At 36.4% G+C, this 14,005-nt stretch overlaps 3 protein-coding genes and 1 non-coding gene across 4 annotated transcripts; 2 read left to right on the plus strand and 2 right to left on the minus strand.

Moving 5' to 3' along the window:
- Positions 1–1,403: 1,403 nt before the first annotated feature.
- TRNAM-CAU lies at positions 1,404–1,488 on the minus strand. The gene is given in 2 exon segments: positions 1,404–1,439; positions 1,451–1,488. It is a non-coding gene; the product is annotated as a tRNA-Met (tRNA).
- Positions 1,489–1,711: 223 nt separating this feature from the next.
- On the minus strand, positions 1,712–5,054 carry LOC106336485 (3-ketoacyl-CoA thiolase 2, peroxisomal-like). Its single transcript, XM_013775320.1, has 14 exons — positions 4,856–5,054; positions 4,445–4,521; positions 4,254–4,338; positions 4,049–4,175; positions 3,870–3,968; positions 3,725–3,792; positions 3,529–3,636; positions 3,376–3,453; positions 3,151–3,283; positions 2,959–3,055; positions 2,716–2,839; positions 2,512–2,620; positions 2,175–2,258; positions 1,712–2,094 (listed from the first exon to the last, which is right to left on the minus strand). Exons 1-14 carry the CDS (start codon positions 4,943–4,945, stop codon positions 1,985–1,987), a joined length of 1,389 nt encoding a protein of 462 aa, XP_013630774.1. The 5' UTR covers positions 4,946–5,054; the 3' UTR covers positions 1,712–1,984.
- Positions 5,055–9,445: 4,391 nt separating this feature from the next.
- On the plus strand, positions 9,446–11,155 carry LOC106333568 (exopolygalacturonase-like). The gene is made up of 2 exons (XM_013772004.1): positions 9,446–10,206; positions 10,593–11,155. Exons 1-2 carry the CDS (start codon positions 9,473–9,475, stop codon positions 11,080–11,082), a joined length of 1,224 nt encoding a protein of 407 aa, XP_013627458.1. The 5' UTR covers positions 9,446–9,472; the 3' UTR covers positions 11,083–11,155.
- Positions 11,156–11,694: 539 nt separating this feature from the next.
- Positions 11,695–12,777, plus strand: LOC106334069 (putative F-box protein At4g22180). Its single transcript, XM_013772423.1, has one exon. It carries the CDS (start codon positions 11,695–11,697, stop codon positions 12,775–12,777), a length of 1,083 nt encoding a protein of 360 aa, XP_013627877.1.
- Positions 12,778–14,005: the final 1,228 nt, after the last annotated feature.

Genomic DNA, 14,005 nt, shown 5'->3' on the forward strand with positions numbered 1-14,005 from the left:
TACTATGTCAAATTGAAATAGAAATAATAAGAATATTTCTATTATTACATTTTCTTAATTATTTTTGTTAATATTGTATTATTTAACGATAGAGAATAATGAAAGTTGTTGTGATTTTAATTCAGATCAAAAATGTTTATTAACAATAACAATATGATCTCAGAATTATTTCCATTATTTTTTGTTTATAATATTATTTTCAATGCATAATAATTTTAAATGTTTCATAAGTTAATATAAATTCATGTAAAATAATTTTTATAATAACTTCTCGCCCGTAGGGCGGACCGATCCTAGTTTATAGAAATTTATGTGCGTATTTGAATTATTTCCAGTAATTTAGATAGAATAATATGGATGTTTAAAGGCTTATGAGGGGAAAATGGGATTTTAAATCCCCAACTATTTGAAATCGGCACTTTTAATACTCAACTATCTCTTGCCCAAATTTAATCCTAGAGTTATTGTTGATTGCGCAAAATTAGACATTAAAAAGTCAAACGTTAATTATTACATGAATTACGATTAGAAATGGGATTGGTTTGGCTTTTTAAAACCCATAAATTCTTAAAATCAACTATGTAAGATAATAGAGAAGATTTTCGAAAAGAAAAAAAAAGTTCCGGTGAGAATATAAAACTTTCGACACTGAAAATGGAGAACACAATTCCTTTCTTTAACAATAATATTCGCTTGTTCTCTTTTAGAATGCATCGATTTATGGGTTTATGAAAGCCAAACCGATTTTTTTTATTGTAATTCATGTTTCTGTTTAATAAATAATGTTTGACTTTTTCAAGTCCGATTTTACGCGCAGTCAACAATAAATTCATGATTAAATCTTAACAAGTGATAGTTGAGTATTAAAAGTACTGATTTCAAATAGTTGGAGATTTAATAGCCCATTTTTCCGGCTTATGAGAGTAAGTTTTTCTTTTGTCAACGATTGTAACTTAAGTTTACGAGAGCAAATTTATATGAATTATTTTTCTAAAATGTTTTAGTCACTCTACATGCACCCATGTCCGCACCTATCTATTCAAGTATTATCCTGAGTTATACTTGCATGTTTATTAAATTGTTTCTGTCAACGTTTTCATGTTTATTAGAATACATGACCTTTTACATCCTGTACCCTAATATTCTTCTTTTTTTTTTGTCAAGCACCCTAAACTTCTAATAAGTGATTTTCGTGTACAATATTAGCGTAAAATGGGTGTTTTTAGTTTTTTTTATTATTTTGGCTGGATTGGATTTAGATGGATGACCCGACATGAAACCAAACAACAAAACGTATAGTTTCAGTAGCTGGTCGAGGACTCGAGGGGAATGGACCAACTCGTTAATAATCAGTACGTAAGGTAATCAAGATTGGATTTTTGGAAAGGAAAAAAAAAAATTAATGGGGTGAGAGAGGCTCGAACTCTCGACCTCCGGATCACTCAGTAGCTATGAGACCGACGCGCTAGCCAACTGCGCCACCACCCCAATTGTTATTCGATATCATTCTTTTACTTGTATTATAGTTCTGAAAGGAGAAGGAAGTAACTAGCTTCTGTAACTATCAGACGACATCGAAGGTCAAAACAGACTTTAGCTGAACATTTTTTTTCAAAAAAAGCTGAACATTTCACACATATCCATTGAAATCTAAAGAAGTTGCTGGCAGCTGAAATTTCAATAATATCCTTATATCCAGATGCAACTGAAATTCGAGAAGAACAATATTATCCATTCATATAAGATTCCATCGACTAGAAGATTCCCCGTCAAATAAAAAAAAAGGATATACTAAAAACACCACCCGGTCAAGAAGAATACAAGACTCGAGCAAACATTGATTGTAATGCTTTATTCAAATAACTATAATAAACTGAAGAAAAAAGAAAAGGATCAGTATCTCTCCAAGACGAGAATAGAGTGCTGAGATGTAATATTTGAAGAATTGAAATGTGTGTTTGATGCTTGTACACATCAGTTATCTTTAACGAGCGTCCTTCGACAAAAAGCCTTGCGCTTCAACTTTCCTTGCATTGCGAAGTTCATCAACTCCATCTCCTCTCTCAAACACAGCCGCTGCACCCATCCCCGTCCCTGCCACATTTTTCCCAATCAACAATAACATTTTCAGACACCAATTTAGAGATCGTATGAGTAATGAGAGAGATGCATACCAATGCACATCGACACTACCCCAAAACGGCAGTCTTTTCCACGGCGTTTCATCTCGTGCAACAAAGTAGCAACGCAACGTGCTCCTATGAGACATTTAAACATGCATTAGTTGATCTTGGTCACTTAGCTATAGTTCTACTGAACCTTGCGTAGGACTAAATGTAGCAAACTTGAGGAAATGTGAGTTGGTTAGAGAGGAGACTGTGAAGGCAAACTTATAAGGATGCATCAGTAGATTGTTCTGGTTGAGAGCTTAGATGAGCTCATTAACCAAGTCTCTTTGGCTTGTTGAATTGAAATGAGAATACTAAATTTCATAGCTTTGTCCTTATATACCTGTAGCGCCCAAAGGATGTCCTATGGCCATTGCGCCACCGTTGACATTGATTTTCTCTGCGTCAAGTCCCAATTTGTTACGGCAATAAACAAACTGAGATGCAAATGCCTGAAACACACAAGGATTTACACAGACGATTATCATCAGAAGGTTTTTGGAAAAAGTATGTGGTAAGAAGATCCTGAGAGTGCTTGCTTATTTACCTCGTTGATCTCAAACAAGTCGATGTCATCTAGCTCTAAACCAGCTGCCTTAACTGCAGCTGGAATGGCAACTGCTGGACCGACACCCATGATTGCTGGATCAACACCAACTGCAGCAAATGTCCTGCAATTTTCCAACAATAGAAGAAAAAATTATGATCTCTTATCTGTGTAAATAGACAGACATCACCAATATGTGCCGACTTGTACGATTATAGGTTTTTTTTAGAAATTATCACCCACCTGAATACACCAAGAACGGGAAGTCCTTTTCGCGTAGCAACACTTCTCCTCATGAGGAGAACCGCCCCTGCACCATCACTTACTTGGCTGGAGTTTCCTGTTTGAGATAAGAGCAAACGAAGCAATGGATTCAAAAGTGCGATTAAAAAAAACTGTTTTCTCTACAATGAGATTCGTTTTGGGGAAAAGTACCAGCGGTTGTTGTGCCATCCTTCTTAAACACTGGCTTCAGCTTCCCGAGAGTAGCAAGGGTGGTGCTTGCTCGGATCCCATCATCAACAGAAACTGTAATGGGTGTCTCATCCCCTGTCTTTGGGTCAACAAGCTGAAACACAAAACACAATGAAGTTCAGTAAGTAAGGCACCAGTAGAAGTCTTAAATGTTAACAGTTGTTGAATAAAGGATCTGGAAAATACCTTGGTTTTAACTGGAATGATCTCATCCTTGAACTTACCAGCAGCAGTAGCAGCAGCTGCCTTCCTGTGCGAGTCAACCTAGCAATATGACTCGATAGCTTAGCATTCGGAGATCAAAATTAATGGGTTTATCTAAAAGTTCAGTGGCCTTACAGCAGCCTGATCTTGCTCCTGCCTTGAGACACCAAAGCGGTGTGCTACATTTTCGGAAGTAACACCCATAGGGAGAAGACAATTCTGTGCTTGCTCAAACTTCTTCACCTGCAATACCACAATACGTTTTATAGTGACCTATAAACTAAACAGAGCCAGTTGAGAATCCATAGAAGAGAGGACAAAGAGACAGTACCGCTGGGTTGACTGACCCTTCCCATGCCATTGGGTTGGTAGTCATGGACTCCAATCCAGCCCCAATACCTGAATCCAACACCATCGTCAGCTATACGAGAAGAAAGACATCAGTTAATGTAATCAAAGAGAGGTTAGTCTCTAACCAATATCATAAAATCCAGCTTTGATGGCAGCGGCAACGTCAGCAACAGCCTGAAGCCCAGAGGAGCACTGTCTATTCACGGTCCTCACCGCCACGGTTTCTGCACCAAAGGACATAACAACATGAGCACACAGCAAACAGACACAAAGATTCGCATCGCTGTATATATTAAAAACATACCAGGGAAACCAGCATAGAAAGCAGACATCCTGCATTCGCTGGCTCTCTGAGAACCAGGTGCCAAAACAGTACCAACAACAATGTCACCAACTTCACTTGGGTCTAGATTTGTCTTCTCTATCAAAGCCTGCACCAAGAAGATAATACCATAAACAAAAAGAAGTGGGAAGTAAATGAATAAATAAAAAAGAGATAGCAGACAGACCCTCAAAACAGGTGCAAGAAGATCATCAGGGTAAGTATCCTTGAAGTTGCCACGTTTGGACTTGCAAAGTGCAGTCCTATGTGCCCTGCAATGGATCAAAATGGGGTGAGTTTCATCACAATAAGCATACAGAGTGATTCTTGACAAAACAAAGACCAAAAAGAGCAAAAGCATAAAGAAATGGACTTTACGCGACAATGACAACATCATCTCCATAGAGAGAGGTCCTTTGATAAGCAGCACTGTCCCCAGCCAAGCAAGCAGAAGCCTGATACGTTGGAAAGATACACGTTAAAGCAATGATTCGAGGATAAGTACTAGTCGAGATAAGCTTTGACTTTTTCGTAAAAGAGATGAATGAAAATGGTGAAAATAAAGCACATCATCACAACACTGATGATTCAACCCAATCGAACAAAGAACCAAACAAAGAAAACGAAGATATCTCTATCTATCTATCTCAATCAAATAAACCAAAACACAACCCAAGTCTTCAACGAAATTAAAATCCAAAATTCAGTAAAAGTAATCAAGATCGAGAACAATCCGGAAAACGAGAAGCCTAGAGATCGAGATGATCCAGAGAGAGGGAGAAAGCTTACAGAGAGAGAGCCCTCGAAACTGTGGGAGGAAGAAGAAGAAGGACGGAGATGTTCAAGAAGAACTCTTTGTCTCTCGATAGCTTTCTCCATTTTTATCCCGATTCAAACTCGGATCTGTTTTTCAGGGAAAGGATTATTTGTTTGTAAACTACACGAAACTACACAGTCGTCGGGTTTGATCCATTTATAAGCAACGATAGATAGCTCACCGCTTTGGCCGTTATTAAATCTAAATTAAGAAAATCAAATAATCATTTAATATATATTTATTTTCTTAATGTGGCGCATAATCAGATTTGTGCTCAAGTTCTTATAGTATAGTTTATTTCAAAATCAAACAGTTTAGTCTTTGTCCTTAAGGTTTAATCTAAATCTACCAGTGACCTAACGATATGTCTGGTTGGTTGGTTGGTTTAGTATGTCGAATAAGAAAAAAAGATTTGATGATCAAGTGAGAAAAAGACAATAAGATGAAGAAGATTGCGCTGTGACGTGTGCCCCCCGCCCGTTTGGGGCCTTGAATTGCGTGCCGTGTATTCATTTTTCATCTTCTGGATATCACTCGTTTTAAATTTTATACGATGACCCCCAACCTTTTCGGCATACTTTATCTACGCCTCGAACTTCTTATGGAGTAGTATGCTCCCTTTTTCCTTATTAGTGTTATCACCGATGAAAACAAAACACCTCAGATTTCGATAACTAGTAGTATTAGACAAGTATCTGAATGTTGAATTTTTTACTCTATGAGACACTTTTCGTCTTATTATGTATTACACTTTTAGACACTTTTAGACACCGATGAAAACAAAACACCTCCACTGGCTAGACACATTATGCCTATCGAATGTCTTTCATACCCCCAATTTTGACCAGACCAAACTAACCTAACCAGAGACGACTAACCATGATTATATTCTCTCTTCTCTACTCTCTACTCTCTCCTCTCTCATCTCTCTTCTCTCCTTCAAAACGCAGATCCACTTTCTATTTCACAAATTCTCAACCCTAATTTCATATCTCTCTCCAATTCTGATTTCAAATCTCAAATCTACTTTTACTTTTCCAAATCCCCTAATTCTAATTTCAAACTCTCTCCTTCTTCCTAACTCAACATTTTTCTCGAAAATTTTGTTTTTCTCTCTGTATTTTTTTACTTTCTCAATAATAATATCACAAACCTCAGAAATTCATAGGTCTTTCTCTCGGTAATTTTTAAGAGCTTGTTTCTTTGACCAAACCAACTCTACCTCCCAATCTATCTCTGAGCTCGATCCCTTGCGCTCACTACGACATAGAAACGTCAAGTTAGCACCAGGTTTGTCTTTAATCCTCAATGTTTTCCTTGGATTTTGAATTGTAGAAGATGAGTTGATGACGACATCTTTTTGGTACCATAAGACACAAAGTTTTGGTATGAAAACTATTTCATAATTGCTTGTTCTGTGTCAGTGAAAAGGAGATGTGGAGGAGCAAGGGGAAGAATAAGACAAGAAAGTTGTGTTTGAATGTGTGACGACGGAACCTCTCTACTTCAGCGGAGGACGACTGAACCTGTGCGACGACAAACGAAGAGTAGGGCTGGAATCGGAGAAGTTCATGTAGCTGATGATGTCAACGAGTTTGATCTGCTGCTAGTTGGTGATTTGGGTCATGCTAGAGAGTGAGAGCAACAATGGTGAATTTTCAGGTTTTTTAATTGTGGTCCCTCACGTTTTGGTTATTCACGCTTTCACCCAATATTTTTAAAATGTACAAAACATTTTCTTGATTTAGATGAGATAAACACATCCACATCCGCACCTCACATTTTGGTCTGAGTCATTGTCTCCAGACCTTTGGTTTCTCTTTCAAGTAATGAAAACACTTTTGTCTACAAATTTTTATCTACATATGTCGTCCACATCCACATATTTAGTTCATGTCCATGTCGACATATTTTTTTGTAAACGTTGATATATATACATATATGATATATATAAAATGATGTCAAAAACAGAAAATTATATATAAAAATTATTGTAATAGTATATTTATTTTATAACTCTTAAAAAATTGAAATAAAATCAATTGAAAACATTAGGTGGTATAAACAATAATAAAATAAATAACCAATCATTTCTTTTTTTTAAAAGATCTCATCCACTAACACAGACATTAAAATACAATTGAAAACATTAGATGTGTCCATGTCCACATTTTTTTTATATACACGATTATTTTTTGTTGATATGATTTTTTCATATTTAGATTGCAAAAATATACTAAATATAAAATTGAAATGTTGATACTGGAGCTACAAGGTAAAAAAATTTGTTTCGTTTAAAAAAGTAAGCAAAAACCGTAAAAATAAAACAATCTTGCTTTTTTTATAGCTTTTTTTTCTTGAGAATGAAATCTTTTAAAATTGCATCGTTGTTTCAGTGACCAGGAAATATGAACAATCTTGGTGAGATATATTCATGGCTAAAACACTCACATTACAATTACTACTTGGTAAAAATTATAATTTGGTAAAAATTTATACAAATTAACATAAATAAGATTTTGTTTCCAAAAAATTAGATTTATAAGTTTCATATTTATTAATTTCTTTTTACTTAAAAAAATATATTTATAGTTTACAAAAAAAAATTACACTACTATATTAAAAAAAATTATGGGACCCCTCCAGCAATAGGCCCTGTGGGTGGGTGCATTGCTGGCCCCTAGTTTTCAGCCGACCCTGGGGTAAACCCATCTAATTTTAGTCTGCCTCTGGTTTCATTACGGCTTTACGTCATGCTTTTAATTCTTCATGGTGTTGATTTTAAAAAGAAAAAAAAAAGAAGGAAGTCGGAGAAGAAATATGTGGTCTCATACTACAAAGAGGGCTACGTATGATTGATGACACTACGTGAACTATGAGCATGGATCTTTGATGGTCCGTTCATATTCGCATGTGTAGCTTTCGGGAGCGTATTAAGAGATCTCGGTGATTACGACATCGCTTAAAATATATTTCCATGTAACTATTAGCATTAATTTATATGTTAGATTTTCCATTCTTTTATGTAAAAAAAATTGCTAGACAAGTTGTATATTTGTATAAATAAGTCTATTGGCTAAGTTAATAAGATAAAAGAAACTATTATACGTCTTAGATTTCTTTTCTCCGACGCTGTGATCAGCGGCGGTGTCAAAGAAATACAGCTAGGACAGAAACAAATTCTTTGGTGTTCTAATTAAAAGTAGTCGCAACGGACAATCGGAGGCATGAAAACGGGGTTGCCGCTGCCGCTGAAATTTTCAGCGTCGTATTTGCTGGGTTGAAGTTGACGTTGCGGCTGAATAAATAGATCCGTGTTGCTTTGTTTGTACAGCATCTGCCGCCAATCCGGCGTTTATAAAACGAACAGCACTAACATGTCAACAACCCAGACACCTATTGGGCTTTCTTGTACCCATCTACTAAGCTGATTGCTTCACTAACACTGGACTTGGGCCTCCTCATGTTTTTGAAACATTGCTAAATTTCACTATAAGTAGATAATTTCTATTTGTATGCTTTTGCCACATTTAAAAATTGGGGGTGATTGGTAGTTGTTGTAGATGCTGTCCATAGCCCTATTTATTTCTATAGCACCAAATTCAGAGCAATCAAACTTTAGCTTTTTTTTTTGAAACCACAGCTCTTAAAATAACCTACAGCTGTACAAATGCTCTGCAGAGCTAAATATCCAAAGCAATTTTTTAGTGCTTTCCATAAAATTCTACGGTAATAAAATGTAAAGCCACAGCAAAAAGTCTACAGCAAAAATTTTAAAGTTACAGCCATTACCAATCAGACCCATAAACGCACCAAATTAAGTAAAAAACGGTCATATCAATTTAGTTTTCCATTTTATTTTAATCATTTCCTTATTACACCCCGTTATAATGAAAGTTATATCAATAGCTGATCATTTCCTTATTACATCAAATCATATCTACTAAAAAAGGTTTAGCTTAGTGATTATATAGATTTGTATTTCTTTTTGGCAACTCGAATTATGTTAGATAAGAAAATCCTTCAGAAGATAAAGGCATCTCGTATTGGACATATACAACACCCAGTTTAGGGTAAACATATACTTATCTTAATGTGATATTTAAATTGAATAATTCATACATATAAGCTCCATTACTATGTAACATAAAATAGTATACACATATTTTAACACTCCCACACACACAAATCATATATATCCATACATCCATATTCCAGCTCGTGTTTCTTTTCCATCTCTTTGGGTCTTTTTTTTACCGGAGATGTGTAGTATGCTAACCTAAGAAATGTAACAACATTTTTGCTTTTGTTAATAGAATTTAACTTTTATCAATAAAAAGTGAAAAAAGGGTAGAATCGACATTGAGTTACAAATCACACAAAAATATTAATTACATCTTGATAATATTCTAACACTAATTATTTTCCATATGTATGGTAGTAATCGATTGTGTTTCCCTTATATGTTCATTAGACTTTCAATGTCATAAATATTCTTATCTTGTTACCCTATAAATAAAGAAGCTCAAACGCTTGGCTTTGCCTCATCTAAACCAAAAGTTGAAAAAAAAGAAGTGAAATCGATCGAGATGGCGTCTAGGTTTCTGATCTTGTGTGTCTCGTCTCTCTTCTTATTCTCCCTCGCCGTCTCAAGTGCCCCCATTAATGAATATTACAAAGGAGATAAGGTCTTCGACGTCAGAAACTACGGTGCTAGTGGCGACGGCAAAAGAGATAACGCCATAGCGATCACAAAGGCCTGGAACGAGGCTTGTCAATGGAGTGGTGGAAGCTCAACGGTCTATATACCTCTCGGAACATTCTATCTCAGTCAAATAACTCTCTCTGGTCCTTGTAAAAGTTATATCACTTTTATAATCAGCGGAACCTTGTCGGCTCCACGGGATCCTAACCTCATCAAACAAGAAGAATGGATCGAGTTCCGGTACGTAGACAATCTCACCGTTACGGGAGGAGGGTTACTTGATGGTCAAGGATCTTACTCATGGTCCCTCAATGATTGCGACAAAAACCCTAAGTGTCGTACACTAGCTATCAACATAGGGTTTGCGTTCGTTAGATACTCGAGGATCAACGGTCTGAGATCTATCAACAGCAAAATGGGTCACTTCAACTTATTCTCGGTCGAGGATTTTAACATTACAGGCGTGACCATCACGGCTCCTGGAGATAGCCCTAATACCGACGGTATCAAGATTGGTAAATCCAAGGATATGCATATTTACAACGTCACCATAGCAACCGGTGACGACTGCATCGCAATACTTGACGGAATTACCAACTTGGATATCTCTAATGTCAGGTATATTAATTCGCCTTAATTATAGTTTAGACTCAAATTTGACTAGCGGAAATATAGCAAACTTCTTAACAAAATATATGTAAAGTTACATATACCATAAGATATATGAGAATATTCTGATTGCTTTTTTGGTTAATCAATAAGTTCTTTTTTAGTTGTTTCGGTCTACAATGTTTCTATGTGAATTCAATATATAGTTTAAGCTAAAATTGATTAGCTTAAATTTAGCAAACCTTTTAACAAAAAATATTAAAAGTTGTGTTACGTCAACCATAGGATATATTATATTCTTCGATTTTACCTTTCTTTTTGGTTAACCATGAAATTATTTTTATTTTCTTTTGTCTATGTGGATTCAATTTACCGATCTTATGATATATTCCTAGGTGCGGACCAGGGCACGGGATTAGTGTCGGAAGCCTTGGCCGGTATAAAGATGAGAAGAACGTCGAGGGCTTAACCGTGAGAAACTCGGTTTTCAACGGTACAACCGACGGTTTACGGATCAAAACATATGCTAAGTCGGTCTCGGAAATTTCGGTCTCGAACTTCGTGTACGACAATATCCAAATGCTCAATGTCGGAAATCCTATCGTCATCGATCAACAGTATTGTCCTCATGGACAATGCGATAGTCCTGGAAAGTATAATTCTCATGTTCAGATCAGAAACGTGAAGTACAACAAAATCTGGGGAACTTCGACGAGCCAAGCGGCTTTGAACATGCAGTGTAGTAAAACGTTTCCTTGTCAAGACGTTGAGCTGTCAAATATCAACTTGATGTACAATGGGAGGGATGGCTTGGCGACGGCTTTGTGTGAGAACGTTGGTGGTTCGGTTCGTGGCACGATTGTGCCTTCTGGTTGTCGGATTTGATGATTCAAGATTAAGCATCTGTTTGTTTTGGATATTTTTAGTAAGATCATAGGACTAGTGTTTTAGTTGGTTGTCCTCGATGCAATAATGAAGCTAAGATACAACCTAATTAAACATCCAAATATATTTATAAATTTGGGATGTGAAAGGTGTCTGCAGTTTCTTGTATCATTCTAGAATAAGGAAAAAAGAGCTGGTCTAATTTTGATCTTGACCGACCTTTTTTCATATAGACTTTTTTTTATATTTTCTATATTATTATTATTATTTTAATATTACAAAAATCTTTTAATTATTTGTCTATTATTAATTTATTATCATCATTCGTCTACTACAAAATTCCAAAACAAACAGATGCATCGTTTTCCTAGACGAATGATTAAGGAATTTTGTGTAGACGAAAGATTATTTGACAACGATGCAACTTTCAAAATTATTTATTACTAGAATAAGTAATACTAATACACACGGATGAGGATTACGATACACTTAACATAGTTTGACTAGGAATAAAACTTTTCCTATTCCTAGTTGGAAAAGGAAGTTTAATTAAAATTTAAAACCATTACATAAACCTTTACAACTCGTCTGAGGTAAAAGTCTCAAATCTCAATGTCGAACAATGTCAAGTGGTCGGAGCTTAACGCTGACGTTCTCCAATCAATCCTTGAACGTTTGAGCATCATTAATTATCTAAAAGCTCGATCCGTTTGCAAGAATTGGCACGTAGTTTGCAAACAAATTTCTTCAATACAAGACAAGTTTCCATGGATAATAATCTTCCCTCGTAGAAGACCAAAGAGCTCTACATGTCAAGTGTTCAATCCCCAAGAAGGTAAACTTTACACACTGAGAAACCTTGGCAATGACTTCTCCACACACCAGTGTATAGCAACTTCTGGAAGCTGGCTTTTAATGTTAGACCTACGATCAAATCTATACGTTTTGAATGTTTTCACACGTGAGAGAATCGATCTTCCGCCATTAGAGTCACACCAAGGGAGGCTACAAGTTCATAGATTACAAAACAACGCATTCAACTTCATGATCAATCAATCATCAGCACCGGCAAGAAACGTTCTAAACCGGACAAAAGCGGTTTTATGGGTCGACGAGAAAACCAAAGGTTACTTAGTCGTCTGGTCGATAGGTCTATCTTATATAATGTATACTAAGAATGGATTCGATTTCTGGAGAGAGATACCTACAAAAGAAGGTCCTGAGAATCTTCATGGATGTCAAGATATTGTCTACAAAGACAACAATCTTTACATTTTGACAGGTCTAAACCGAATCAGAATCTTGGATTGCTCACAAGAACTCCCTAGAGCGTTACTAGACAACGTTGATGATGATCCGTTTAGGGATGATCAAAGACGGCGAGGTAAGATCGGTGTTACCGTCTCTGGAGAGGTTTTGATGGTTAAGAACCGGTTAAAGCAGGTTTTCAACATTTTAAAGATGAATTCAGATGGGACAAGTTGGGATGAGGTGGAGTCATTAGGGGAAGAGTCTTGGATCACTGATCTTGGTGTGACTGTACCAGGAGTTGATGGGAGTAGACCAAACTCGATTTATTACAGAGATAGGTCTCTTTATTGTGGAGATCTTTCGGTTCAAGTGTTGGAGATGATCCTAGAGGTTGACAAGAATGGTCACGCGAGATGGTTTATTCCTAGTCTTCGTGAGTTGTAATTAGATCAAATTATGTTTTGTGTTGCTTTTTTTCGAATTATTTTTGAAACTAAACGCTCTTCGAAACGCTCCTAATATTTTAAAAATATTCAGTTTGCAAGTGTTGCAACTTGCAAGCATTCCTAAAGAAAACTGTGCCGAGGAAAGCGGATAGTCCCTGATATACACTTTGAAACGCTCCCAGTCGTTAAAAATATTCAATTTTACCTTGTCGAAATTTTGAGATCGTATTCCTCAGTTGGTAACACTCATTTTCTTGAGCTCTACGGCACCAAGTTTGTTGTTATTTAGGAAGAGTTCAGGTTCTCAAAGACAACTGTTTTGTGGATAAACGAGAGAAAGGAGATTTCATCGTCGCTTGGGTTGTCAAACAAGTATAAATCTTCAAACTGTAGTGATGGTGATAGAAATGGAGTTTTACATGCAGATAGTGTGAAGACATGGCTTTATGTCCATACCTTGTCTTTACCTCTGATCAGTGACGGAGACAAAACTTTTCATCCCGAAAACAGAAAAAATATAAAAAAACATAGTTATAAATGATCAGAATACTGCAAAGGACAAAGGTACTCTACAATCATTCATAGCAAAACCTTTTTTTAGAAATTGAAGAACATATCGAAGAACAAGAGATAGAGAGATGTTTAATCTAGAAAGTATAGAGAGAAATATAGTAAATAAGGAGAATCTTATTTAGTGTTTCAAAAAAAAAAGGAGAATCTTATTTGCTTGATTGATTTGCTTATGAGAACATCCCATATATATAGGGGTTACAAGTATGGTAAATGGTAGATGAGATATGATAAACTAATAATCCATTGTCTTGAGACCTTAACCCACCATGCATGCTTGTTCCTTGTAGTGGCATCTCCATTGTCTTGAGACCTTACCCCACCATGCATGCTTGTCCCTTGTAGTGGCATCTCCATTGTCTTGAGACCTTACCCCACCATGCATGCTTGTCCCTTGTAGTGGCATCTCCATTGTCTTGAGACCTTACCCCACCATGCATGCTTGTCCCTTGTAGTGGCATCTCCATTGTCTTGAGACCTTACCCCACCATGCATGCTTGTCCCTTGTAGTGGCATCTCCATTGTCTTGAGACCTTACCCCACCATGCATGCTTGTCCCTTGTAGTGGCATCTCCATTGTCTTGAGACCTTACCCCACCATGCATGCTTGTCCCTTGTAGTGGCATCTCCATTGTCTTGAGACCTTAACCAACCAT

The sequence above is a fragment of the Brassica oleracea genome, chromosome C3, assembly GCF_000695525.1.
Source record: "Brassica oleracea var. oleracea cultivar TO1000 chromosome C3, BOL, whole genome shotgun sequence".
NCBI classification, from domain to species: domain Eukaryota; kingdom Viridiplantae; phylum Streptophyta; class Magnoliopsida; order Brassicales; family Brassicaceae; genus Brassica; species Brassica oleracea.